The sequence below is a fragment of the Xiphophorus maculatus genome, chromosome 12 (assembly GCF_002775205.1).
Source record: "Xiphophorus maculatus strain JP 163 A chromosome 12, X_maculatus-5.0-male, whole genome shotgun sequence".
Classification (NCBI taxonomy): domain Eukaryota; kingdom Metazoa; phylum Chordata; class Actinopteri; order Cyprinodontiformes; family Poeciliidae; genus Xiphophorus; species Xiphophorus maculatus.
In genome coordinates this window covers 18,197,294-18,224,276 of record NC_036454.1, presented here as the reverse complement: position 1 = coordinate 18,224,276, position 26,983 = coordinate 18,197,294, and the positions used below count along the sequence as shown (strand labels likewise).

The window sequence follows — 26,983 nt, the reverse complement described above, 5'->3', positions numbered from 1 at the left end:
ATGCTTTGAAAACGCTTTTTTTCAAAGCATGGACGTTGGACATTGAAAACATGTTCTATATGATAATCAAAATTGTAAAATCGACATCACTAACTCAGATCCCTACATTGGTGTAATTTTATATTTGCTTTATCTTAATATCTGTTTCCCTCTTAAATAAGCGCCATACATGCTTAAAAAGCAGCTTCTGATTTCAGGGACGATGAAAGTCGTGTCGCATTTTCTTAGTGTGGACTGATTTGGTCCTACACTCTCTCCGTAGTACAGGAAGTGTTTTGGTAACTAAGGAAACTTGTGAGCGGTTGGATGACATAAAGGCGGAGAGACGTTGAAGAATTTCGTCAAGGTTTGTTTTACTGAAATGTAATATGAGGCTTCTAATAAGACAATTTAAATACAACCAACTTTCCGCTAATTTAATATTAAACAAAGTGTTTCTGGAACAATGTCTGAGTCCAGTCGTCTGTTTTAATACAGTACACGGGCTTGAACTGCAGTCCTCTGGTGGGAGCTGAAATAAATGTTCATATTGAATTTAAAATACTAGTGAATGAATAGTTAATTATTGTTATGTGTTATTAAGCCTTTCTACTTTGCATAGATTTGAATCGTCCTGTAATTTCCCAAGTTCCTGACAATTTCTGGTTTCTTTTTTTAATCATAATTATCTTTGTTTCAGACCGATGGCTTTCTCCGTTCCTGGTTCCATTCGGTTGCGAAGGGTGGCCGACCAGCTGGCCCGGCAGCGGGATCAGGAGGCTCGGTGGCGCCAGCAGTGGGCTTCGCACGCTCGGTACTTCAAGGAGCAGAGCATCAACATCCAGAGGCAGGCGGCGTGGAGCTCCCGTCAATCCTTCCAGCGAAGGTAAAGAGTCAGAGGCAGGAGCATCCTGCACCGCAACTATCCCACCGCCCCACGAAAACTTAGACTAACAAACTCATGAATAAATCAGCAGGACAATCAAGAAACATCACCGTTCATATTATCAGTAGCTTTTTGAATTTGAAACGCAATACCAGGCATCGAAAAGACCATCCACAGCTTTGCAATTAATACGTTTCTTGAATAAGTATTTTTACCACCTCTTAGATTTCTCACAATTTGTCACCTTTCGAATATTACAATGTATACTGGGATATTTTCACACTTTTCACAGTCTGAAAAGTGTGGTGTAGTTCTTCAGCCAAAGCATCTTTGGGTTATGTGTCTATACCAGCTTTGCCCTTCTGGTGCTGAACTGTTTGTCAGTTTTTTGCAAAATAGTTCACATTCAGTCAGATTGAATGTTGTTTATCAATGACACTTTTCAAGTTTTGCCACATATTTCCAGTTGGATTTAGCTCTAGACTTTGATTGGGCCATTCTAAAACATGGATGCGCTTTTATTATTCAGTCTCATTGTAGCTTTGACTGTAAATTTAATGTCATTGTCCCTGCAGCATGATGCTGCCACCACTATGTTTCAGTTCAGCGGTGGTGTTTTCAGGGTGATGTGCAGCATTAGTTTTCTGCCACACACAACATTTTGCACAAGCCAAGGAATTTTGGCCAGATTCCTTTATCTTGCATGTTTTCTTCTTGCCACTCTTCCATAAAGGTCCAATTTTGTGGAAACATCAATTGACAGATTCTCTCAGTTGAGCCATGAATTTCTGCAGCTCTTCCAGAGTTATCATGGCCATACTGACATCTTCTGTGAATGACTCTCCCACAGCCATGTCATGTTAAGTTTGCAGTTACTCCATACAAGATTGAATAGTGTTGTGTCCTAACGGCAATACGACATTGAGGTTTGCACAGGAGGAGAAGGAGAAGACTCGCTTTGAAAATGATACTTGCTTCAGATTCTAAACTATAATTACATACATGCACTGGTTCACAGCTTGCTTTGGTGCAAAACAAAAGATCACAAAAACGTGAATGAAATCACCAAACTGGTTCATGTTCTAAGTCGGTGTCGATTCTGGCAATGGAAAATAATAGACCTAAGTCTCCCTTGGCTCACAAACACAACCGTACCACATTTTCTCAGCATTTTCTCCCACACATCACACACGTATCAATGTTTCTTTGCAAATAAAATATAATATTGAGTCTTAGTTAGTGTTGACGAGGTAATACTTGGAAACTATGCTTGCAAACAAAAAATGGTATTTTCCACAAAGGTGTAGTAGTTTGTGCTACACAGCTCACTGAGGTGTGTGTGGGGGTGTGTATGTGCGTATAATTAAAACCTGTCCACCAGCCAGTCTGCCTAATTGGCCTGCAGTCTTGCACTTCACCAGGTGAGGTCACTGTTACTGGAAGTATGATGAAGTTGTTTTGAAAACCACTGATTCTTATGGTTCAGTGCTTTACAGAGCTCTGGTCATTCTCAGCATCGCCCTGTGAGATGTTCAAGACCCCTCATGTTGTTGTATATCTCAGCTCTGCTTTAAACACTTCCACACTTTCTCCCTGACCAGTCTGCTGTGTTCCCTGGTCTTTATGATGCTGTTTGTCTCTATTCTGAGATCACATTACACACAAGTCAACTCTAATTAGATAACTTGAGTAGGCAGTTGATTGAACGTATTTTTTTTTTTTTTTACAGATAAACAGGGATAAATATAAATGAAAGCCACAGTTTTCAGGTTTTTATATGAAATAACGTGATGTAATTTTCTTTCCACCTCACAATTATGCATTCATATGTGTAGGCGTATCACATAAAATCTGTGTTTAGAACATCACAAGATGAGGGAAAGTTCAAGGACAATGAATTCTAATGCAAGCCACTGAACATAATTCACAGTTTAATATGAAATGTTGCCTCACTCGGAGTTCTGTATCTGCAGACAAAGATGGGAGAACATTTTTAATTTTGTGGGGTTTTTTTTCACTTGTTGCCAGTATGTCAGCATACCATAGAGAGAGACTGAAGGAGGAAAAGAAAGTCAGACTGGAGGACCGCAGAAGGCGGCTCAGGGCCATGCTTCAAGAGGAGCAGGACCAACTGGAGGCAGAACTGCGAGCTTTAGTCCCTGACGAAATCCAAGTGGTGAGTAAGAGGGTGGACAAAGCTGAAGAACTTCGTAAAGCCAGAGAGGAAAGAAGGAAAAAGGTAAATACTCTTAATAATGTAGCATTTTTTCATCAAAAGTGAGCATGATATCATGTTACAATTTGCCCTCTGTGCTCTCAGGTTGCGGAGGAACTCCTGAAAGCGCACTGGAAGAAAAACAACCATACCCTGCGTGAGGTAGGCATGCTTAAACTATTCATGCAAAAGTGACTAAAATTACCTCAAAGACAGACAGGTGGTGGCATGATTAATGGCTTCAAAGATCTTATGACCACGCTGTGTGTGTGTGTGTGTGGCGAGTGGGGAAAACAGACACTTTTTGTTCAGATGTCCATTCGATCCTGAAACTTCATCCCCTTCGTGAGGCACAGATTCCATGACTTGTGTCTGCCTGAGTTCAGGGTTTTAAACAGTAAAACACCCTGGTTTTCCTGTCCTCAACAGGTCAGTGTCATTTCACAACTTCACTCTTTTGCTGTGTTTGCAGGTTGAGTCAGAATTGCATAAAGATCATGTTGTCAGCCAATGGGAGGGCCAGATATCTGAGAAGAAACAGGTAAGGTAATATCCAACAGATATTTCATCTGTCAGATGAAATATCCTAAACTATGCTCATGTTAATCAATATTCTTTAAAGAAACTATTTACTACAACCCAACGCTGCCACATAAAAGCAACCAGTCATTAAATTGGTTCGTTTCTGCTTACCTCATCAATTATTAGTGGAACAATAAATTTTTAATTGAGGAGCACTTATGCAGTCTGTGAGCACAGTATCACGTCTGGGATCTACTCAGGTTAGATCTTCTCAACATGGCATATAATTAAGAAAGTTTGACACTTGTCTCATCAAACATGCAGAACGAAGTGAAGGAGCAGGAGGAGAAGATGCGCTTTGAAAATGAGTATGAGAGGAGTCGAAAAGAAGCTCTGGAGAGGATAAGACAAGCAGAGGAGAGGAAGAGAGAAGAGGATCGGAAGAGTGCAGAAGAGCTTCGTAAACAGATGGAAGAACTGAAAATGAGGGAGGAGGAGGTATGTGGAACTGCAAAAATCTGCAATCATAAATGCATAGAAAATCCCTTTAAATATCCTCTTCTGCCTGAAGAGATGTTTACAAATTAATGTCAAATCTTATTTCTTCTTTATTTCTGAAAAGATAAAAATTAAACAGAAATTAAGCATTTTAGTCATTAAAAAGTATTTTCTTGTGAGGAAAACGTTTGATCTCACATTTTCTTCAGGCACCCTCTGAAACATGGAAACATGGTAAAGTTCATGGTGCATTTGCAGTGTAAAGACTGCTTCCTAAGTTGTACATATTGTCTCCCTGAGGCCACTCGTCTGAAGAAAGAGCAGGAGGCGCTGCTGGTCAAGCAGTGGGAGCTGGAGAAGATGGAGGAGGAAAGAAAGAAGACAGAGGAAATGCAAAAGAAACATGAAATTGGGTAGGATTCAGATAAATAACCACAAGTCCTTTCATGGCTGATACATTTGAATTATGGAGCTCATTTGGTTGTCATTCCACCAGACATTTTCTGATTCGTCAGTACCGCACTCAGATGAAGAGGAGAGCCCAACAAATCCAAGAGGAACTGGTGAATGTGCTTTACCTGGAATTCGCTGATTCAAACATGTTCCACTTTGCATTGTTTTAACTTGAAAATCTTTGTGAACCTCAGGAGGTCGACCGTAAGATTCTGGCAGCCTTGCTGGAAGAAGAGAAGGAGGAACAAAGGCTGCAGACGGCGAGAAGGGAAATGGCGGTTGCCGACGCTGCCTGGATGAAACTTGTGATAGAAGAGCAGCTTGAGCTGGAGCGCCAGAGGGAGGCCGACTTTGACGTCCTGCACAGGTCAGCGCCCAGATTCTGTAAACACTAACGGGGAGGATTTATAAACACCGCCAACTGCTGCTTGTTGCAAATGTTTTACATTGATATTTGCTGTATTTGGTTTTACATTTGGTTCACAAAATTAATTTAAAAAATACATGCACATGCACACATCCAGTAGGTTCATTTTCCTCTCCTTAGTCACAAATACCTTAAAGGCAGAACTTATAAAAGAGCTAAAATGTTGTTTTTTCTGTTTGCTGAAACCAGCAGTGCAACAAGCTGCTTAAGACCAACAATGTTAAACAGACAGACTTTTTTGTCTTGCTATTTGTGTGACACAAACAGCTCTACTCCTTTGCAATGTGAATCTGCAGAAATCTTCCTGCGCTTCACATGTATACTAATGTTTCACATGTATATTCAGAGAACAAGCTCAGCGTGTTTGGGAGAAACGCGAGGTCCAATGGGAGAAGGAGAAGAAGGCCAGAGAACGACTCATGCGTGAGGTAAAATTGTTTTGAATGACTAAAACTTTAAATAATAAAGAATAATAAGTTACTGCCATGTTTTTTCTCTGTAAGGTGCTTGTGGGGAGGCAGCAGCAACTGGAGTTCAAAATGCTGAAGAACCGCAAAGCTCAAGAGGAATCTCTGAAGAAGCGAGAGGAGCTGATCCAGGTACTGGAGCAGGAGGAGAAGCTCAGACGTTTGGAAAAAGAGGCTGAAGACAACCGGAGGACAGCCAGGATGCAGGAGCTGAACACTCAGGTTGGAGCGTAGGGCACAATATTTTTTGGATTTTACAGAATTGCTGTAAAGCTGTTTGTTGAGTTGGGCTTATGTGTTCGGTGTAGGTGGAGCAGAAAGAACAAGAGCAGTGGGAGGAGCAGTGGAGGAAACTGCAGAAGGAGGAGGAGGAAAAGAAGGCTATTGAAATTGAAGAGGAAGACCTTAAGGCTGAGATGCAGAGGATGGCTGAGAAAGGTTACCAAGAAAAGGTAAGAAAGAAATAGTAGACTGATTTCTAAGTGTTAAATTTAGAAAGATCCAATTTGATACTAGAAGTTAAATTTCATCTTCTTCATTTCAGATTTACAGCAAACCTCGATCAGCCTGGACGTAGCCAGCATAGATAGCCAAACTCATGCACAGTGTTAGGGATAGGGAGTTAGTTAGGTTAAATGTTATATAGAACCTTATGTCCATGATCAACTGCGTGATCAATGAAGGTGTCATCTCTCTTTCCTCATTGATGTTTAATAGACAGGGGAAAAATTAAAAGTAAATCAAAAGCTCTGTAGATGAATCTACGTTTCTTTATAGTGCAACTCCTTTTCTAATGACCCTCCTTTGTGATTCTTCAATTCAGCACAAAACAGTAAAACAAAGAATTCACATCTAATCAGACAATCCCCTACTAAACCTATGTTTTGTCAGCACTTTTTGGACTTTTAGTTTCTTACTCAAGTTAAGGACCATCCAAATGGTCACCAAGAAGAGGATGGACGATTCCAGATTCAACTCTAAATCTGTTTAAAGATGCGTGTAGGTATTTGAAATAATGGAAATCTCTCTCTTAGTGCCTTTTGATGGAGAACATATTGAGTGGCTCGTGTATTGTGCCATCATAATGTTCATGTGTTGTTGTTTTTGAAGGATTGATTGTTGTTTTGCACTTTGAGTTGTTCTAGTAGAGTGGCGGATTTTGTACTCTGTTTTATAGACTTTTTTTTAAATAAAAGAAATGTAGTCAAACAAGTGGTACATTTGTCTATTGAAGTAATAAAACATGAAGCTAAAAATACCAAAATGCTAATAGCTTTACATATAAATAAAGTTTATTTAAAAAATATTTTTTTACTTCATTTCCAGCTGAGATGCTGCATTTCATACATCCCTGCACTTCAGTCAAGCACAGGAAGGGACTTACTTGGAAGAGATTTCAATATGAAAATGAACTCAGAAACACTTTGGGAAGATAAATACTGGGTTGCTCAGCAATACAGAACACATCTACAGTTTTAGCCCATATGTTGTACATTGAAAATAAAACCAGCAGAAGCAGAACAGAGCAAAACACACATATGTGATCAAAAGCTGAATGAAACGCCTACAAGACATCATGGAGTCAGTGGAAAGAAACCAAATTGTTGGAACATTAAATACTAAAAGATCTTCTTTGTGCTGGTGGCAGACAACAGCTGGGCCCCTGAACAGGTCTAACTCACTTTCACTGACTAAATGGGCACAGATAGGCAGTTCACTGCAGACAGCGATACATTTATACAAAATATGTAAATAACCTTTTATTGAAGCAAACATTTATATTGCAGCACCAAGAAGTGTCTAAACATTCAATCTGAACAATGGATGAAAGTTTATTGAATGCTCAATTATTTATATTGAAAGTGATGGTGAGATGATCTGCATTATATACAGGGTTCCTACACTATCTTTAAAAATCTGTATTTGATTTTAGGATTTTCCAGATAAGTATGAAAAACATAAGAATGTAAGAAATATATCTATTTCCAGACTTTGTTGGTTTAAATGTAGCCTACTTATAGCAAAAACTGAATCCACGATTATGAGACAATATGAATTTTAGATTCCAAAAGGTAAACAACCCAAAGCTCAGGAAATGGCAAACATAGAAATGATTAACACATTCAACAGGCAAACCACCAGAGCAGCAGTGGGTGTTGTTTGTGAGCATAAAGTTTTTCAGGTAAGAAAATGCTTTCTTTCCATGATAATTAGCTGTAGCAGCAAAGAGTTTTACTGTGTCTGAGACAAATAAAGAGAAAGATTTGACTGTAGACCTTTCCCTGTTGTAAATTTATGTTGGACTTTTACATTTATACAGTCAAAAAAGACAAAGAAATAAGGTAATTTTTAGACTGTTCAGAGTTTCTCAATGTGTAGGAACCCTGAATATAGCAAACAAACATGGTTTGGAGAGCTATCGTTGACCTATTTCAGCATGCAGTCTAATGTGCTTCATTGTTTTTCTTTTAGCTACTCTGAGCTGAGTAAAGGTGTTTCACAATCACTCTATAATAGAGCAATACATATGTGCTTTTTAGAAAATGTTACCTTAAGAGGAATTGTGCTACAACAACAGCTAAATACATTGTACAACACAGCATTTTTTCCTGTCCCTTTGACAATCTTGCTTTTAGATATAGTCAGTATTGTTTTTAAATAATAAAAAAAGCACATGCATATGCCACAATACATTAAAAATAAGGGTTTTTGGGGGGTTTTCCATCACTGAAAATATAGGAACAATACCAAGATGGTGGCTTTGGAGCATGCCTGTTTAGTTAGTATTCTCCTTTGTTGTGATGGTAACAAGTTGCTTGGCGGCTTTGGCGATGTCATAAGCACACTGGATGACCTGCTGGGTGACAAGCTGCATGTCCGGCCCTGAGCTGCCGTCCAAAGGCACGGCTTTCCGGCACTCGTTCTGTAGGCGGCAGGCGCTGGTGGTCAGCAAGCGCAGAGATCCTCTCACCGTCTCTGAGCGTGGCTTCTGCTCGGGGACACACAAAGAACCACAGTCAGGTTTGTGGGTTACAAAGGGATGAAGCTAACATAGATGGTGGATAATTCTCTGCACACATCCTTAGATACAGTTCAGAAGCTTGCACTCATCATTGGCATGAATCTTATTTTGAAGTTTTAATCGTTGTGCAGTGAATGCAGCACCATCACTGGCAGCTGAACAGACCCTGTGTTTAAGTTTCAAATATTAACCCAAACTGCTCCATTAAGATGGGATGGTTAAGATGTTCAGACACAACCCAGGAAACACCAAGACTTGAGCCCATTATGAACTGGGAGATTCTGGAGGACTGGTCTCATTGTCTCAATTCACCCTCAACATTAACATAGTGACCAAGAAAGGCCTCTGGTCCAAAATCAGCACCTTCAAAAGTGACTGAAATATGCAGCTGCCCACACACTGAATACCTTTTGAAGAAAAGCTTCATGGTCTGACGAGATGAAGCCTAGCTAAGGCTGAACTTGCAATATTACACCCCTTATCTACCTCTGGAGTTCGTCACACACCCATAATTGCTATGAACTGCAACAAATAATTCAGAATTAAAGAACTGTATGTATAGTTTTGACCCAAAGTGATTTAGAGAAAACACACAATAAATCCAAACCCAGGCACCCAGTTATTGTGCTGTATTATTCCAACCACAAAACAAGGAGCCAGATGCATCATTAAAATCCCAGAACTATGATGAAGTTCATGCTGATGATGAATGGATACAATAATATTTGACTATAAATGCAAAAAGTGTTATCAAACCTTGGGGAAGAGGGCAGCCATTTCTGTTACAGCCACATGGATTCTTTCTGAGCAGGGGACAAAGCTGTGACAAAAAAGGCTTTTTATGAGTTTAACACGGTCACATTCACGTTAAACTTAAATTAACAATAACATAAACTTAGAATATTACTGATACTAAACAAATAATAAGCTGCAATGATATTTAACCATTAGAAGCTATCAAGATACAGAAGTAATTGTTTCAAAGTAACATGCCATATTAGAAGCAATCAAACACGTAGCTTTTTTTTTTTACAGAAGACAATTTAACAATGTAGAGGCACATCCAAAAAAAAAAAAAAGAAAAAGCAGAGCTTATTAGCAGGTGAGACTCAGCAGAGGAAATAGAGGAAAGAGGAAAATAAAACTGTGCCTGGGAGGCAGGGACAGAGGCCAGAGTACCAGGAGGTGGGGTCGGGGGACCGCAGGCTGAGAGGCTGGAGGGGGGAGGAGGCCTTCTCAGCCCATGGCACCAGAGTGCTGAAACATCCCAGGCTGTGACGGAGTCGTCGGACTCCCTCACGCTCACATGGTCTACACACGGCGAAGGATGGGGAAGCCAAAGAGTATCGCAACAGGACAGCGCGGGTGGAGGCAGAATGAGAAGGGGAAATATTGGCAGGGAAAAGTGGACAAAAGGCATCAAAATAACAAACTAACTGAAAAATGATCAATGGAGGAGGGTTTGAAATGGAGGAAAGGACAAGAAGGCTGAAAATAACATGTGCTCTCCTTCAGCCTGACCTGTCATGTTTATTATCCTGAGCAGCTCGCAGGAGCTCCTGAATGTTCTTGGTGATCTGCTCCGTTTTGCGGATGACGTCCTCTGTGCTTGGCAGCATGGGGTCCAACTCCGTCTGCAAATCCTCCTGCTCAGGGATGGAGTTGCCCTCTCCAAGCCACCCACTGCTCCTCAGCCTCCCCCTCCTGCCAAAGCTGCAGAAAGAAAAGTCAAAGAAAGTAAAAAGATGAGCGACACCTAAAGTTTTCAAATCATTCCAGTGTACAAAGCATAAAAGGTGCAGAGCTTCTGATTTGTTGGCATACATATCATCTTACCCAGAATCATCCATCTCTGAGTCATTGAATGTGTTGTCATAGTCGCTTTCTGGCACGCTGCTTTGCTTTTCCAGCTTTGACGTCTGGAGAGATAGTTTGCAATAAAATAAACAACATTCTACAGACTATACTATTCAATAATAAATGAAATATTCTTAATGTAAAACCTCTGTTTGCTGAATGTGTTCAATGAAAAGCTGAGGTGAATAAAACAGGCCAGCAAAGCTTTGAAGCCAGAGCATCAAACTACAGCAATACAGGCAAGGAAAAAAGATATTAGGAAAAAGAATATTTACAAAGTTCAGAAGGTTTGTTCAAATCAGTGTGAAGCCATATCTGTGCTTTAGCAACATCATAACCCAGTTTAAAAAGATCATAAGTGTATTGGAGCTTGTGAGTTCCTGAGTTGAAGGTCAAACTATTCAACAGAAAAGTTCCTGGTAGTTATTCACGTGTAGTAAAAACAAAAATTTCATACTGAAAATAAAATTGCTGAGATGGCAGAGAAAAACACTAACTAATGTTTGTCTAGCAAAACCTATTACTGCAGGAAAGCTTGTCCTTGCAGCAGATTTTAAAGGATTTTTTAAACTTTAGACTCCAGAAGTGCCTAGACTTACAAGTACAGTCATGTCTTGCAAGCCTGTGTAGCATTTTCACAAACCGCAGGTTTCCACAACAAATCCAGATCTGAATCTGAATCAGAAGGCAGACCAAATAACTCACCTCAGGAAATTTTCTTGCATTCAGACATGACATAAATGTCTGTTCTGCCATCGTCACTGACTCATCTTTTCAAATAAACTTGTGTGGATCACAACATTTGGCAGCTATTTTTCTCTTTTCTTGCAAAACCTGTCATCCACAGGACAAAATTAAACTAAGTTACAATGTTTTTGAAGATAAACAGGAAGCTAAAATGTAAAAAAATAAATAAATAAATCAAATTAAGATTTCACAAACGTGCAATTTCCTTCCATTTTACCTTAGTGTTTAAAGTGTAGAATATGATGTTCAAAAAAGCAGCTGCTTCCATTCACCTTTCAATTCAAGGTTCAGCAGACACAATCAGGTATCAGGTTTTGACTTGATTACAAAAGAATTCACACCTTGTACTTTTCTTTCGCCAAATTAGTTAAACAATACTGCACTATATATATATATATATATATATATATATATATATATATATATATATATATATATATATATATATATATATATGATCTCTTTACTCTAACATTGATATCTAGCATTAAAAAAAATCCTAAGCAATTCAGTTTAAGTGACAAGAGGGAAAACATTGTCAAATGAAAAAAGAAAAACAAACTTAAATTTTGTTAAAAGCCGTAAAAGGGACACGGCAAATGGGTGGAAGGAGGTGGTCTTGTTAAAAGAGACTTCTTTTGGCCAACATGCTAAACACTCTGTGTTTTGAAACACTAATCCCACAGGTGAAACATAGTGACGGCCAAATCATGCTGTGCAGATGCAGTACTTCAGCAGTGCCAGGTAAGCTGGTCAGAGTTGACTTATGTCTGGAGCAGAGATTCACCTTCCAGAAGGAAAAAAACAAGTCAGAGCTTTGATAAAATGGTTCAGTCAAAGCCCAGTCTTCAAACTGTGAGAATCTGTTTTTTAAAAAAATAAATAAATGTATGTTTACTGAAGCCCTCCGTCCAGCCTGAGAAGAGCAAAACAGATACAGCTTTACCCAAAAATACTATTTAACAAACGGTGCCAACATAAGACGAGCTGAATATGGATGCATTACACACTTTTCCAAATTTATTTGCAAATTATTTCTTTACTAATTTGTGTTGGGCTTTCCCTTAGAGTCTGTCAATATCTGTAAATTGTAACGTGACCAAACAGAAGCAAGTTCAAGGGGAATGAATGCTTTTGCAAGGCACAGCAAAACACTCTGCCTTCCCACTGGTTAACGGTGTGCTGAGGATGATGCTGGTGACAGCAGCCAGTGGGAGGTCGGCTCATGCAGCAGGGCAGATAAATGGCAGGAGAGCACAAGAAGCTTATGAAGGAGGGACAGAGAGAGTAGACTCCAAGTGGATCTGCCGTGTCCCACAAGGATGCAGGCCGAGCGCAAATGTACTTAACCGTTTGAGAAGTGTCGTCCTTGGACCAACACAGGGTGGATGGAAATGAGGGAAGGGATGAAGAGGTCACAAATGCACCCCTTTCTGTCTAAAGACAGAGGTTAAATCATATTTCAATGAAAAAGTGTGAGGTAAAAAAAATATGAATGGAGATGGACATCTCCCCAGGCAGAATAAATCTACTGGTAGTTATGACAAAGTGAAGAACCTATGAACATGAAATATATTGGTTTAAATCAGGAATTGATTGTAATTGTGAAGTTATTTCCAAATATCCTGTATTAACTGCATGGTCTCAAATTTAACCATGACTTGTTGAAATTGAAAATCAAAACAAATGAGGTGAGCGTGTGTGTGTGTGCAGGAGTGTCATGCATTACAAAACACAGTGTTTATACGGTAGCTTTAATGCACATCAACATAAAACAGTACAAAATTCCAAAGCTAATCAATTTGCTTCCACAAATACAGTTTGTCCAAATAAAGCAGCAATCCAGTAAACCGAGACAACGTAGATATAATTCTAAACTGGACACGGTGAAACGAGACAAATGTGTGGCATTGACATTTTCAATGAATCTCAGTCTTTGATACAGCTAAATACCCTGTGGCAAGTCAAATCAAATTAAAACACAAGGGCAGAGCGACATGACTGCAGACAAGGTGAAGAAATAAGGGAAAAAGACAACAGAAGTGAGCAGTGGAGAGGAAGCTGCAGGAAGCAGGTCTTACTTACATAAGGCGGAAAGGGTTGCAGGCTGGGGAGACCCTCCTCTGGGTAAGGAGTTTCCCCTTTGGAAAGATAGGGCTTCAGGCCTGAGCCGGTCTCATACATTGACATGGGCCGACTGGCCCGCGCAGACTGCCGGCGTTTCAGGGCTGAGGGGCTGGACGGGTCAGGGTAGTTTGTACCGCTGGGGGTCTGATAGACATTTGTTGTGACCTGCCGCCTGAGAGAGGTGTTCTCGCTTTGCAGAATTTGCAGCTGGAAGAGACGGTCAGCAGTACACTAAGAGGCGCTCTCAGCAAGGCAAGCATTGGTCCCTGTTGCTAGTTCTTTGAAGCTTACCCTTTCTGATTTTATCCTACAATTTCTGTACATTTTAACTTAAATTTGATCTTGGCGACACTTTAATGTGGCATTAATTTAGCAGATCTTTGTCGATATTAAGAATTTCAAACACACAAACAAATCGGAAGCTGCTTTCATGACAAAATGTTTTAAAAATCTAGATTTTCATAAGACTAATCTACTCTATTGCATAAAACTAAATTTAGAAATATTGTTGGAGCTTCAGATTTAGTTTAAATAATGTCAGCATGCATGAGTTACCAACTACTGTAAAACCAAATTCATGCAGACATGTCTGCCATATTCCCTGCCATATTCCTCAAAATGCAAAGCAAGTTATAAGCAAGCGAGAGACTGTTGCACAGATACAGCTACAGAACAGACTGAAGAACCATAAAAGGAGGCTCAGAAGAAAAGCAAAACCTGGCCCCAAAATAAATCCAGCAATTTGCATTCGACAAAAAGAGGGAAGGAAGGGTTTGATAGGAGAAAATACGCTCACAGAGCTGATATGTTTACGATATGGAAAAAAAGAACAGGTCCAGGCCACATTACATGTCAAAATAAAACAAGTTATAAGTATTGACTGGTTTGCATTAACAGTACTTTATCTAAATGTGGACACTGACTGCTACCATCCACAAAAATAAAGCCCAAGTACAGGTACATGTCATTTCAAAGTTTGAAATATGTCTGTGTGCAATTCATCTTTAAGATATGTGATTCTCTTTTTGAACTAATTAACTAAAATAAATTAACCTTTCAAAATATTCTAATTTACTGAGAGGCCTATGTTTATCCTAAAGGGTCCATTAACAAGTCTTAGAAAAAGAGGTTCTAGAAAATACAAATGTTGAGGATCTAAACTGCACAAAACGTGTGCAACATGAGAGCAAATAGGATCTATTTTTTGTCTGTGCATATGAAGACAGGTGTAGCTCAACATGCCAGTAGATCATTCTCTGTGTGATTTAATCACACAGATTAAAGACCAGAGCAACAGGGTTCCAAGTTTGTTTGACCAGTATCTTTCAGTTCAATGCATCTAGTTAGAAAACACAACAAAAACAACATTTCCAACATTTGAAATATAAAGACAGCATATGTGGTAAAGCAACATACACACACAAACATACATGGTTCGTTAGTCACTATTGTGTCATAAAACGTTAAAATCCAGGGTAAATTATGTCATGCTCTTTTTACAACATGCTTGTTAGTAACATTAGATGCCATAACATTCACTCCAACTGGTAAGACAATAAAAATATAATCCGTTATTAAATGAAAAAAAAAATGATGCTTTGCTTTTTCTGAAAGTCAACCAAACAAAAAAAAAATAATAATGAAAAACAAGGAAAAAAAATATGAGTTTTTTATTAAGATTCTGAAACATGCTGGTCAAAAAGAAGGCTGATCGATTCAATCTCACTGACTCTGATCAGTTCACAACCTCCAACACCAGGGAGCGCTCACACTGTGCTCCAGAAGCTGCTCTGTCTCCACAAACTCCCCCACCCTCCCAGTCAGCAACCCCCAGGGTTAGTGATCTCATTGGTGCAGGGCGGGGGATACCTTTTTCTGCATCAGCCTCAGCTCGTCGTTCAGATTGTCGTTGGCTTTCAAGAGCTGCTGGATCTTAGCTTCGGAGGCACTGAGCGCATTTTTCACCTCCATGTATTCGTGCATAGTTACAGGGCCATCAGAAATGTCAGAGTCCAGGCTCTGTTGAGGAAACTGGTTAAAGACAACTCCACCAGCAGGGAGCATGTATCCTCAGTCAGTGGTCAAATACCTTGGTTCTGTCTCCTTTGCTTGAAGGGAGCTCTTGATCTGTATCTTCATCTGAAGCCACACTGTCATAATCACTGCTGTGTCTGACAGCCACGCCCTTTAATATGAGTTCAACATTGTCTGGAATAAACGGGATCAAAATCGCGTAGTTAGTGTCGGTCCGTTTGATACAGCAGCTTACAAAAGTATTCAGTGTTCCCTTGAACTTCCCCACATTTTGTAATTCTACAACCACAACCTTCAATATTTGCTTCTGGAGTTTTACCAGAACAAGGCAGCTGACAGTTGTAAATATTTGATGATAATCACACCCCTCACACAATACTTAATTAAAACATCTGCAGGTCACTACGGGTTTGTTTCTCCCAGCTTTGCACATCATGAGGCTAAACCTTTAGCAAGTGTTTCTGCACAGAATAATTCAAGTTCAGTCAGATTGGACGAAGAGGCGTCTCTGAACCTCAAATTTTAAATCTGGCAATAGATGGGCAATTCATTTCATTTTTTATTTTAACTCAGTAATAAATACTAATAGTCAGTATAACAGATGAAAGAAATCATGAATGAAGGAGCGCAGCATAATACTGCTACCACTATGTTTCATGGTGGAGAATGTGTTCAGAGGGATGTGAAGTGCAAATTTTTCACCAAACATAACATTTTGCATGTAGGCAAAAAAAAAAGTTTAATCTTTCCCCCACCCAGGTCGCCATGTGTTCTGTGATCACTTCTCCACATTGACCAGGTTTAAGAAATGTACAACTAATATCGCAGATACGTTGGGCATCTCTCCGGCTCAGAGTTACCACAGGTAACTAGTGCTTCTCCGATGGCTCTCCTTGAACAGTGTATTGGTAGTGTATTGGTGTATTGGTATCTGTGAGATTACCAAAGTTTGGGATTTTGTTTTACAACCTACTTCTCTATCAAACTTGCTCATGACTCTATCCCTCGCCTGTCTGCTATGTTTTTCACGATGCTGTCTCTTCAGTATAATATTCTTAACGGGGAATTACTGTAAATGTAGGCTCTAGTTTCACTTCAGTCAGAGAACTGCTCTGCAGAACATTGTGCATTTTAAGTTAAACCTAAAAGGCATATTTAAAAAGCATTTAGAGTGAAATTAAATTACAAATAGCCTTAGTGATAGTTGTAATGTCACAAAATGTTATGATATTCAGGCCAGTGTGAGTACTTTTGTAGTTTTCTGTACATTAATGTCAGCAGCACTCTGGATAAAGGTAAGAGGAAGATACAGACCTTTCGCACTGCCGACAGAATTCCCTTGTTGTCTGCGTTTGGCGTCACTTAAAATATCAATGACTAGAGTAGCAAATTCATGTGCATTAAATCTTGCGAGCTTCTGTCGTCCCTAAAGAAAAATAACCAGTCAAACAACTGTACCAATATTAAATCTGCAGTAAAAAGCAGAACCTGCATCAGAACCTGCAGCAGAACCTGTGAAGCTGCCTCACCTGGTTTCTTGTTGATGAATACTCTGGATTTACAGGAAGAAAAGGAACCAGAGTTGTCTCCGACACCAAGGTGCTGTGGTTCTGTGTTGTCAACCACACTGCAAACAAGGACATACAGATGACAGAGGTGAGCAAAGCTGCACCTTACTGCAAGCCGGTCAAAAAAGAAAAATGACACTTTGATGACATACAACCACAGACAGCTTTTCTAATTAAAAGACACTTATTTCTCCTTTACCTGCATCTGTCTCTCGTCTGTCCACTTCATCATACACGTCCATGGCCAACTCCTCAAATAAATGATTACTGAGCTGAATAAAGGTAAGAAAAGCACATTTAGCTTTAAGGAGACTGAATGAATAAAACCGCTAAGGGTAAGACAAGTACTCACTGACTGCAGTTTTCTCTTTGCGGCTTTTGCAAGTTCTGTTAAATCTGGACTTCTACAAAGAGAAAAGGTAACTTTCACAATTATATGCAGATGAATTTCGCCCATCTTTACTATTTAACCAAGTTATACTTACACATTTCTGCTCCATCGAAAGAGAGCAAGTGAAAAAGTTCAAATATATAATTTAAATGTAATTTAAAAAGCACACTGTTCTGCAGAGTAATTTTCAGACTGAAGGGAAATTAGAGCACACATTTTTGCATTATTTGCTAAAACTGTAACTTGACTGGGTCTGTTTCCTCTAAACTAGATTAAACAAAGCAAAAACTGAGTTAGTGGAAAGTGGGGAGAGAGAGTGAGCAACGCAGACACGAAAACGTGCCCGACTGCAACGCATCAATGTAAACTAAGACAAGACCCTTAAGATGAATGGAACATACCTGTCAGCCATCTGGGGAACGATGAAGTGCTCGCCATTTTTATGATCTAAATGGGTCAAGAGGAGAGTTGTGGATTTATTTGGCATAACCATTTCTAACAATAATTTCAGATGGAGTCTGTCCCTGCATGTTTTGTCTGTTGAATTTTCTGATCAGATAAGTAATTAAAGAAAGAAAATAAATGGTTGTTTGTTTTCTGTTGTAAAAAATACACCGTATTAACTGACATAATGCTGTTTTTCTCTCTTTTTTAATTGTGGTGGAATTTGCAGTTTGGGTTAAATTGATAATTGATTTCTCCAAACAATCCTGCTGCATAATTTGCCACAATATTTATCTGCTACTCTTTCTTTCCATGTCTGAGCCAAATTAGTATTTTGACTTTCATTCTATCTAACCTGTTAATGTAGTTCAGTTAAACCTTCAAAATAAAACAAACCAATTATATATGATAAAAGTGATGCGTACAATTACTGCACGGCTCACTAATATAAAGCCTGTAGTTGAGGCAGTTTTCAGTTTTTATTCTCCACTATTCTGGAATAAACCTACAGAAAAAACCAAAAATGCTGAAACACAGTTTTTTTAAATCAAGGCTAAAAAGCCATTTATCTAGAGTTGCCTTTGATTAATAACTGAACTTTGTTATCACTACTGTCTAGCATGGACATTGTATTATGCAATGATGCCTTAGTTCAGCGTTCCAACAGTAACATTATCACTCTTTAGCATCTTTTGGCTGCATGCTCAGCTGCCTTGTGCTTGCTTTTTTCCTTTCACGCTTTATTTCTTAAATATTTGTCAAAATCAGACAAGAAATTAAGTACAGCAAGTCTGAACAGAGCCTGAAAGGAAAGAAAATCACAACCTGTGCTGTATAATACATGCACAGACCAATTAAGCAGAAATCTCAAGTAACTCTGTATTACACATCTCTGTCACTGCTTACCTGGTTTTCTGCCACATAAATAAAACGCCAGTCGATCAGTGAGCTCATACTGAATCTCCACCAGCCTGTCTGCCAGGTCATAGTGACCAACCTCTCTGAAAAAAAAACACAGCAGTAACACAAATAGTTAAAGATGTATAGATCCAGAAATGTCATGAAAGACTAAAAACATAAACTGTTAATAACGAGAGGCTATACCTTGCATGGTCAATGGGAGTTTTGCCATTGCTGTCTAGAGCTCCAGGATCAGCCCCATATACAGTCAGCAGTTCAGCCTGAGATACTTGGCCTGCCTTTGCAGCTACATGCAAAGGAGTGTTTCCTTTGTCCTGGAAGAGACACATAAATTATCAGCAACGCCGTGAGAAGAATCAACACAACAAAAATAAAAATAAAAGAATGCAATCAAAGCATTAAAATGAAAAACCAGGTCTTACTGGATGGAAAAAGTTTGCTTGTGCTCCCAGAGACAGCAGCCTCAAACAAGTCTCGAGATTTCCTGTGCGCACACTTGAATGAAGTTGCTGAAAAGTAATTTAGTTAAAAAACATATGTTATAGAAACACAACCAGCTAAAGAATGAATTGATGTTATGAAAAAACATCTAAATACTACATTATTCTTGCATCCTGTAATAAATATCTCCACAAAAACCTAAAAATTAAATTGTTGCTTCAGCAACCTGCGGACCCAAAGATCCCATGATTTGCTGCAGTTCCTCACTTACCATCATCCCCACTGAAGGTGGAGGCAACATATGGTTCAGACTTCTTTGTCAAAGTTTCTATCAAAATTTTTGTTCTAACCAAATACAGAGTAATCCTTATGAAGTGCAACAGAACTCTGCCTTTCTTTAATACTGTGCTCCTTTGTCTTTGTGGTTATGAAACCTAATCCTGCACCAGGTTATATTTACACGCCAAGGAAACAAAAAGTCATGGTTTACTAAAGAGAAGCTCATTAATTCTAAACAGCAAAGTATAAACTAAAAATATATTTGTTTTGTATGAAATGAACCTGTTATTATTGCTAAAAAATATATTTTAAATGCAACGTTGTTCCACAGCTACTTCCTCTTACCTTGCTTAAATCCTTTGCTGTAGAGCTGTCGTCGTCACGGCACGGCATGCGATGGACAAATGCCAGCATTTGATATTTGGCTCTAATAAACTCAAATTTGTTTGGGCTTTTGAAACAGAAACATGAAATGAATGAGTAAACAGCAATCTTTTTTTCCTCAATGATATTTTTATGATTAACATCATGAATTCCATCCATAGAGACCAATAAAAAAAACGTCCACATCTTCAATTCAGGGACATTTGCTATTCATTTCAATATTGATCTTTTCATTTTTGCCAAGAATACTGAATTTTGTTATCGCCTGTGTTTGTTCAGGTCATTTCACCTCGTTGAAATTTACTACCTTTAAAAGTTCTGATTATTTTGTACCTGCCTTATAAGACAGTCGGAATATTCTTAACGTCAACTATACTGAATTGGGAAAAGTTATGTATAACAGAATCTAAAAACTTTAAATATAATTTAATGCCAGGAGGATATATTCATGATATATTGTGCAGCCCTACAACAGAAACTGCAACTTTATTTTAGACGTGAATTTATTGTGTTGATATGACATTCTGGTCATTGTTTTGATAGCAGTAGCTGTATGTAGCTGTGTGTTTGCTAACTCGTTAACTATGTTGAGGTCTTGTTTACACGACGAATTCATTCATATTTTGGTACCATTTTCTTTCTCTAACATGTAAGGCTGGATGGATGAGACATATTTTAATAAATCTGGGAGTAAAAAGTTTAAAATTGTATCTCTGCTATCAAATTACAAAAGTGTCCAACCGGGGTGGGATGGAAAGCATCTCAGAACCAGGGTAAACTATGGGCATGTGGGGATACAATAACAAGGAATTCAGACCAAAGCATCGCAGCTCCACTTTAAATAGGCCACAACTGAATGATTTAAATGTGAAAATGAAGGATTTGAAACTATTATATGTCCACTTTAAGTTTGATTTGCTTAGTTCTCCACATTATCTCCACATTTAAGTGTGAGCAAAGAGCATTTGGTCGGCTGCACAGATATGCATATTCGTTACTCATACTCATGGAGATTAAATAAGTCATGGCATCAGATAAACATACGAACACAATATCATAGCTGAATATAGTAACATCTACATCAACTCTGATCAGTAATCAGTTTCCTGACACTTGTTCTTTCCCCATCATTACAATTTTATCACCGTGTTCTGCAAGCTTTAGCATCGCATATGGTGAGCATCATGGGGCCACTGCAGACCAACCAACTGGCCAAAAATATTATTGGCAAGCAGAATGTGAATACATGGCTCTCGAAATACGATATCTAGCTAAATATTGCATCAGGTAAGTGCAGGGCTATGAAACGGATGTAGGGAGTTTAACATAAGGGCACAAAATAGGGGTACTAATTGGCCAAGTGGGGCATAGATGCCCCACAAATAAAGACTGAAAAACACAACAAAAGCTCTTACTGAAGTTTGTCCTGAGGACTGGCTTTACGTTTCCCACTCATCACAGATGCAGGGTCCAGAAGGGAGTGCTCCCATATTGAATTTGCACCGTTGTTGTATAGTGTCTGCACCATCTAGACGGAGTAAAACAGACAATTGTTTAATATGCGTCCCATCCAATGACAACTACAACTATAAAGATATGTGCTGTGTAATGTCAAGGCATTCCAGGCCTGCTTGGTCTGTAGAGAAGACACTTTCACGGCGTGCCAAACAGTACTGCAAGCAAAGCTGAACATAAATCAGGATTATCTCTCTGTGGAGGGTCATTAACCTGAAGCTGCGTTGGAGGCCATGTGGAATGCGTCAGGTGACGGACTTGGGAGCTGTGCCTGCCGAGACCTCGATGAACGCTGCAGCACTCGTCGCAAATCAGCACTCCCCTGTTCACGGAGGCCCAGCGAGGCTCTGGAAAACAGGAAGATAAAGTCAAAATCAGACCTAAACCATCACACTACCGCCACCATTTTTGACTGTCAGTATGATGGTTAGATTCTAAAGTGCTGTGTTGGGTTTCAGTCAAATGTAACATCACACTTGTTATCAAGATCTTTTTTTGAGGAAGTTTAAGCTGGGGATTTTTTGTTCCTTTTGGTCATCAGTGGTTTTGTCGCTGCAGCTCTCATATGGAGGCCATTTATGCCTGGTATCTCTCCTGTTTCTAAATCTAAATCTGTTTCTGTAAATGATGCAGATGAGGTCTACATTACTTTAGATGTTGTTCTGGGACCTCCTGGTTGAATCCTTGATGTGTAGTTGGAGTAATTTTGATTGACTGGCCTCTACTGGGAAGATTCACCACCGCTGCCTATTTTCTCCAGTTGTAGATCGTGGACTTTGGTTTGCTGGCATTCTCAAGACTTAGAAATGACTTTGCAACCCTTCACAGACTCATAAATGCCAATTAATTTCAAACTGAAAGAGAGGATTGGATACATCGTGCAAAGCCATTAAGGAAAATACACAGGCTTTGAACAATGTACTTTTTTTTTCACCAAGATGCATACCACAAACACAAACCTCATATTTTGTGTTAAGATTAGAGTCACTACACAAAAAGTAATGTCTTACAGCTCACACAGAATTGTTATGTTTAGAAGTGTAAACGCATACATAATTATTGGGAGGTCTGTTGACCTGACAGTTGTCTAGCAGATAGTAATGCCCACCACAAAAGGTCATTGCTAAAGAAGTTGGCTGCTCAGTTTGGTTTATACAAGTGTGATAATGAAAGATAGAGTGAAAGGAAACGGGTGCATTGATTGATTTAAGTCACTTCTTTACCAGAAACCTGACAGTTTTAAGGCTGCTATTAAGAAACCCAGGTTTACCTTCAACCTCATCAATAATGGCTAATCCTCCACATACTGCTCTGATGAGGCTTTTTATGCAAAAAGAGCCATGACCAAGCAAATGAATATGGCTTTTTTAACTGGTCTTGTATATAATATTGTGACTTTCTGAGGAGCTTAAGTTTGGGTTTAACTTACTATGCGCTATAATTAAAATCACTAATATATATTTCTGTGCGTGAAATTAATTAAAGTTATTCAATTTTTATGTTTTGTAAATTAATTTCTTTAACTTTTTGATAGTCTAATTTCTTAAGATGTTAGAATCTCAAATATTCATCAATCTACTATTAAAATTACATCTAAGAACGTCTGCATGCGAATGCAACCAAAGAAAACAAAACACACAAGTCAATTCCGTATTGTTGCAATAGTCCCTTAAAGCTGCTTTAATTGCATGTTAAACTGAGGCTGTGCAGTGTGTAAAAAGTTTCTAAAAAGGAAGTGAGGACTAGCAGTTAGAGGTGGAAGCACCTTCTGACAGAGCAGCTTCCTCTTTCTCTGCTGTGTTCAAGCAGAAGAGAAATGAGAAATAGAAATGAGCCACATGTGAAAGTTATGCATGTTGCCACAAACAGAAACAGAAAGATGTAACACAGTTTGCTCCACTACTGTCTTTATCCTGCAGAGAAACTTTCTGACACCAAACAGGAGTTAAAAACCAAATAAACTCATAAGATCCTTACAAGGTCTAAACTATCAGACATACTGAGTATCTGGCTTTGTGAAAGGGCAGACACTGAGGACTGCAGATGTCTAAGTAGCAGCTGAGGTGCAGGAGCAACAGCTGCTGGGGTTGGCGGTCAGATTCTGTCTCCTGGGTCTCTCTTTTTCTCCATTTAATAACCCTCTGCTGGGACTTGCTGACATGCCTCCTTCATGCTTTTCTCAACAAGAGCTGCTAAACTTAATGCCGCATCCTGAAACTCTAAAAATATTAACACTCAACAACTGGTGGCAGCCATATGCTGGGGCAGCTGCTGAGAAACCCCCGGGGTTAACTAATCCGAGTGACAAGATGACGGACGAGTTCCTGCATACTTCGCAAACTTTCTCATTTACCAATAAAGAGGAAAAGATAGTTGCTTAATATTTTTGAAGAAAGGGAAGCTATGCGTTTGATTTTCTTTAAGTAAGTCAAACACATTATAACAATAAAAGAATTGTTCGGTAAGAACAGCAGTCAATTCGCTTTGCATCCTGTTTTGCTTCCTGTGACTACTGAAAAACATCACGTCACTTCTTTTTCCTTCGAATGGAAGCTTTGAAAAGTATCTGAGACACAATGCAGTCATTATTTGTTCCGCTTTCACAGGCCCATTAGAGTGTGAAAGCTCACTCCAAGTTTCTCCCAGGCCTATAATTTACTTCAACAAAAAGATGCCATTCATCTCATGTTGGACTGCAGTTGGTCTGGGTTGGTTTGAGAGTCTCATTGAATGAAATCTGGATTAGAAATACTTAATGAGATTGTTTGATTGAATGGTATTTCTTCAGTTTAATATACCATTCCTAAAATGTAGAGCTTTACTGTTTTTACATTTTCAAAAGAGGAGAATTTATTGAATCAGCCAATTTGTCTGCAGATTGATGTCATCAAGTACCCCTAAACCATAAAAATTTAAAGAAAGAGTTTAAAAGATTAATTCCATGAATTACCTTCAATATTTACCCATATTTGTTGTTTTTAATGGTAAAAATATCTTATTCTACAGTGCCCCACGTGAGACTAACTGAAGGATAAATAAAGAGACTGTTAGTGTTACAGGTCAGCTAACTGATATTTATTCCAACTTCAAAAGTAAACTAAGATACATTTTGTGATCTTAGGTTACAATGTTTTACAGGCTTTGAAAAGAATCAAGGGACAAAAAAAAATATACAGATGATTTTCAGCTTTTAAAATAATGCATCCGTCCTAATTTTTACCCTATGTCATATCTGAAAGTTCTTTCAACCATCCTTCAGATTAAATAGTTAGTTCTTACGTCGTCCTTGACATACATGATTTTACTAACATACTTACTTTTGGCAATTTTGACACAGTGTGTAAATGCCCCTTCCATGTTTATATATGCTGATTGTAGGTTGTCACTCATAGTGCTGCTACTTAGTACCCTGGTGGTAGTGACAACCTTTTCAGCATGTCAATGTTCTTCTTAGGCTTTCTAACGAGCCATCATTGATCCAGGTGCGTTAAACCAGGGAGAGAACTAAAACATGCAGGATGCCGGCCCTCCAGGATTAACTTTGGGCACCACTGGGCTCAAGGCAGAACAACACGGACTTTACCATCATAAACTTTGCAGCCCTTGGACAGCGGAGCGAGGTACATGTTTAGAACTGCATTAGTTTGTGAAGTTAGCGTTTTTATGTAATGTATTCATGTTTTGTGTCAAACAAAAGCACTTAAGCAAATGTATTTTATTTTAGTTTAGTTTTCATGGTGTATTTGGAGCACGGTGCATTTAGTGCACTTCAACAAACTTGGTTTCGAACAAAGTAAATACGAATCCACTGCACCCGTCGAAGCTCTCCCTGTTTTCTTAGTTCTGAGGAACTGCTATACAGTGACTTTTAAACCTTTGTGTACCTTGATCAGCCCATTACACTGTAATGAGATTTATTGCAGGGAAATAAGCTCTGCAAGAAATAAGCTCTAATGACTAATTAGGTTCAAGCTAGGGATAAAACTATTACCACTTTTAATGAATACCGTGACAAAAAAGATACCAAAAGGCAAGTCAAATGTCGTCCATCAAATGCAGAATCTTAGCTGCTAAGTATAACTGTGATTTCTTATTTACCAAAATGCACCAAGTGTGAAAAATAGCCTTATTTAGACTTTAATTTAGACAAGGAAGCGTTTTTAAAGAAGTTGCTTGCAGCCTAGCATTGCCTGCCAGGCTGCCCGTTATATGCAAAGTAACTGCTGCTGTTTTCTGTGATTTCACTGCAGCCAAAGTTCTGGTTATATTCAATAAGCAGAGCCAAGATGATATGAGGGTTTCTGCTTGTATCACAATAGAAGACCTTCCTGCAAATCTTCTGAATAAATATACTGCTGTCTAAACTTTAAAAATCATATTTTGAAGCTGATCAAAAGAACTTGCAGTATCTTCTTTGCAGTCTGCATGCTGGATGCACTGTGTCTGAACTACAGATTGCACGGTTTAACAAAGGGAAGTTATAATTTGTTAAAATATTATCACTTCTGCCACTGGTAATAATGGTGATAATATATGTTGCTGGCTTAACTCTTAGTGCTGCAACTTCAGCCTGTGATGACACATTTATTATATATTCAATGAATTTGAACAAAAATTCATAATATCATAAATGCTCCTGTAGACTTTGCACACAATTATAAAAATGAAAGATACTTGCATACCTTTTTAGGTTACTTTTGTTGCTTTGTTTGTTTTGGGGTCGGGAGAGTTCTATAGTTCCCTTTTTAATTTCAGTAAATACTTTTATAAATCAGTTTTAAAAGGGCCTCATTAGAGCTCTTCAAAGATTGGGGAATTGCACGAAACCTTACATGGTGACTTATAAATTTGAAAGCAGGCGAGAAGCTCACATTAGACTGAAAGAGCAAACATGGCACTGACTACTAAAACTTTATAACATGCTAAAATTCAAAATTAGATCGGAAAATCTGGCAGTGCCATTTGCTATGATACAATTACACACATCACTAGTCTGTGTAAAAAGCAGGCAGGAACTACTAGGCAGAAGAAAGCACAGCGGGGCGGCAGGTATAATCTGATCAAGGACTAGTAACCAAAAGTCAGCAGATTACTAATATTAAATGCAAGTAAACCCCTCAGTGTGAATGATCTTACCTGGAACACAGCAATCGGCGCACAACTCAGTGTTTCGCAGGCGTTTAGACATCCTTAAATGTGCAGGAAATGCTTTCTAAAAGGTGCAGAGCATTAAACCCGTTATCATAACCATTGGTTACACTGAAGGAAGACGCCTTCCGCTTTAGCTAGACTTAGCTAATAAATAAATAAAAACAAACAAGGACCTAAATACTTTCACTAGCCGCTGCTAGCCTTAGAGTTTGTGCATGATAACATTAGCTCTCAAGATTTAAAATAAGCTTCTCTCCTGCCATACAGCTGACTAGTCACCCACCTGCCTCGGTAACTAGCCTGCGCCCATTTGAGAGTTTACCCCTCAGTTTCTGCTAGACAGCAGAAGGAGCAGCTGCGGCTGTGACCTACTAACATGAGTCAGTAAGCCCTGAGTCTGGACTGTCAGGAAGCAAAACTCAGGCAATTGTAGCAGTGACGCCCCCTGGTAATAACTTGGTGTATACCGAATTAATTATCGTCTATTGCATTCTAGATCTATATCTAAGAACATGAGCTAAACACAACGCAACATATTTGGTGCCACACAACCTGATAGACAGTATTCAGGAAGAGTTGACATGATTTTGCGTACCTCTGCACAGGAGGTGAGAATGATCCAGGAACCTTGTGAAAAGATCCAGCAGGGGTCACA

General features: G+C 38.9%; 2 protein-coding genes across 10 annotated transcripts; one reads left to right on the top strand and one right to left on the bottom strand.

The window, feature by feature from the left end:
* Positions 1-270: 270 nt before the first annotated feature.
* tchp (trichoplein keratin filament binding) lies at positions 271-6,703 on the top strand. Its single transcript, XM_005814247.3, has 13 exons — positions 271-346; positions 680-865; positions 2,894-3,104; positions 3,186-3,242; positions 3,553-3,621; positions 3,927-4,100; positions 4,401-4,513; positions 4,597-4,663; positions 4,748-4,920; positions 5,327-5,408; positions 5,484-5,669; positions 5,756-5,899; positions 5,992-6,703. Exons 2-13 carry the CDS (start codon positions 684-686, stop codon positions 6,022-6,024), a joined length of 1,491 nt encoding a protein of 496 aa, XP_005814304.1. The 5' UTR covers positions 271-346; positions 680-683; the 3' UTR covers positions 6,025-6,703.
* A 41-nt stretch (positions 6,704-6,744) lies between these two features.
* git2 (GIT ArfGAP 2) lies at positions 6,745-26,701 on the bottom strand. Of its 9 annotated transcripts, XM_023343601.1 has the most exons (22): positions 26,314-26,701; positions 21,391-21,524; positions 21,078-21,190; positions 19,624-19,729; positions 18,981-19,067; positions 18,742-18,872; positions 18,544-18,638; positions 17,595-17,640; positions 17,288-17,293; positions 17,155-17,206; positions 17,002-17,074; positions 16,764-16,861; positions 16,549-16,660; positions 15,290-15,408; positions 15,070-15,219; positions 13,159-13,407; positions 12,424-12,510; positions 10,306-10,388; positions 9,991-10,182; positions 9,649-9,780; positions 9,226-9,289; positions 6,745-8,436 (listed from the first exon to the last, which is right to left on the bottom strand). In XM_023343601.1, exons 1-22 carry the CDS (start codon positions 26,363-26,365, stop codon positions 8,224-8,226), a joined length of 2,394 nt encoding a protein of 797 aa, XP_023199369.1. In that variant the 5' UTR covers positions 26,366-26,701; the 3' UTR covers positions 6,745-8,223. The 9 variants fall into 9 exon arrangements, with proteins under 9 accessions (XP_023199369.1, XP_023199371.1, XP_023199374.1 ...); XM_023343603.1 differs by lacking the exon at positions 12,424-12,510; XM_023343606.1 differs by lacking the exon at positions 13,159-13,407.
* Between the last annotated feature and the right edge of the window lie 282 nt (positions 26,702-26,983).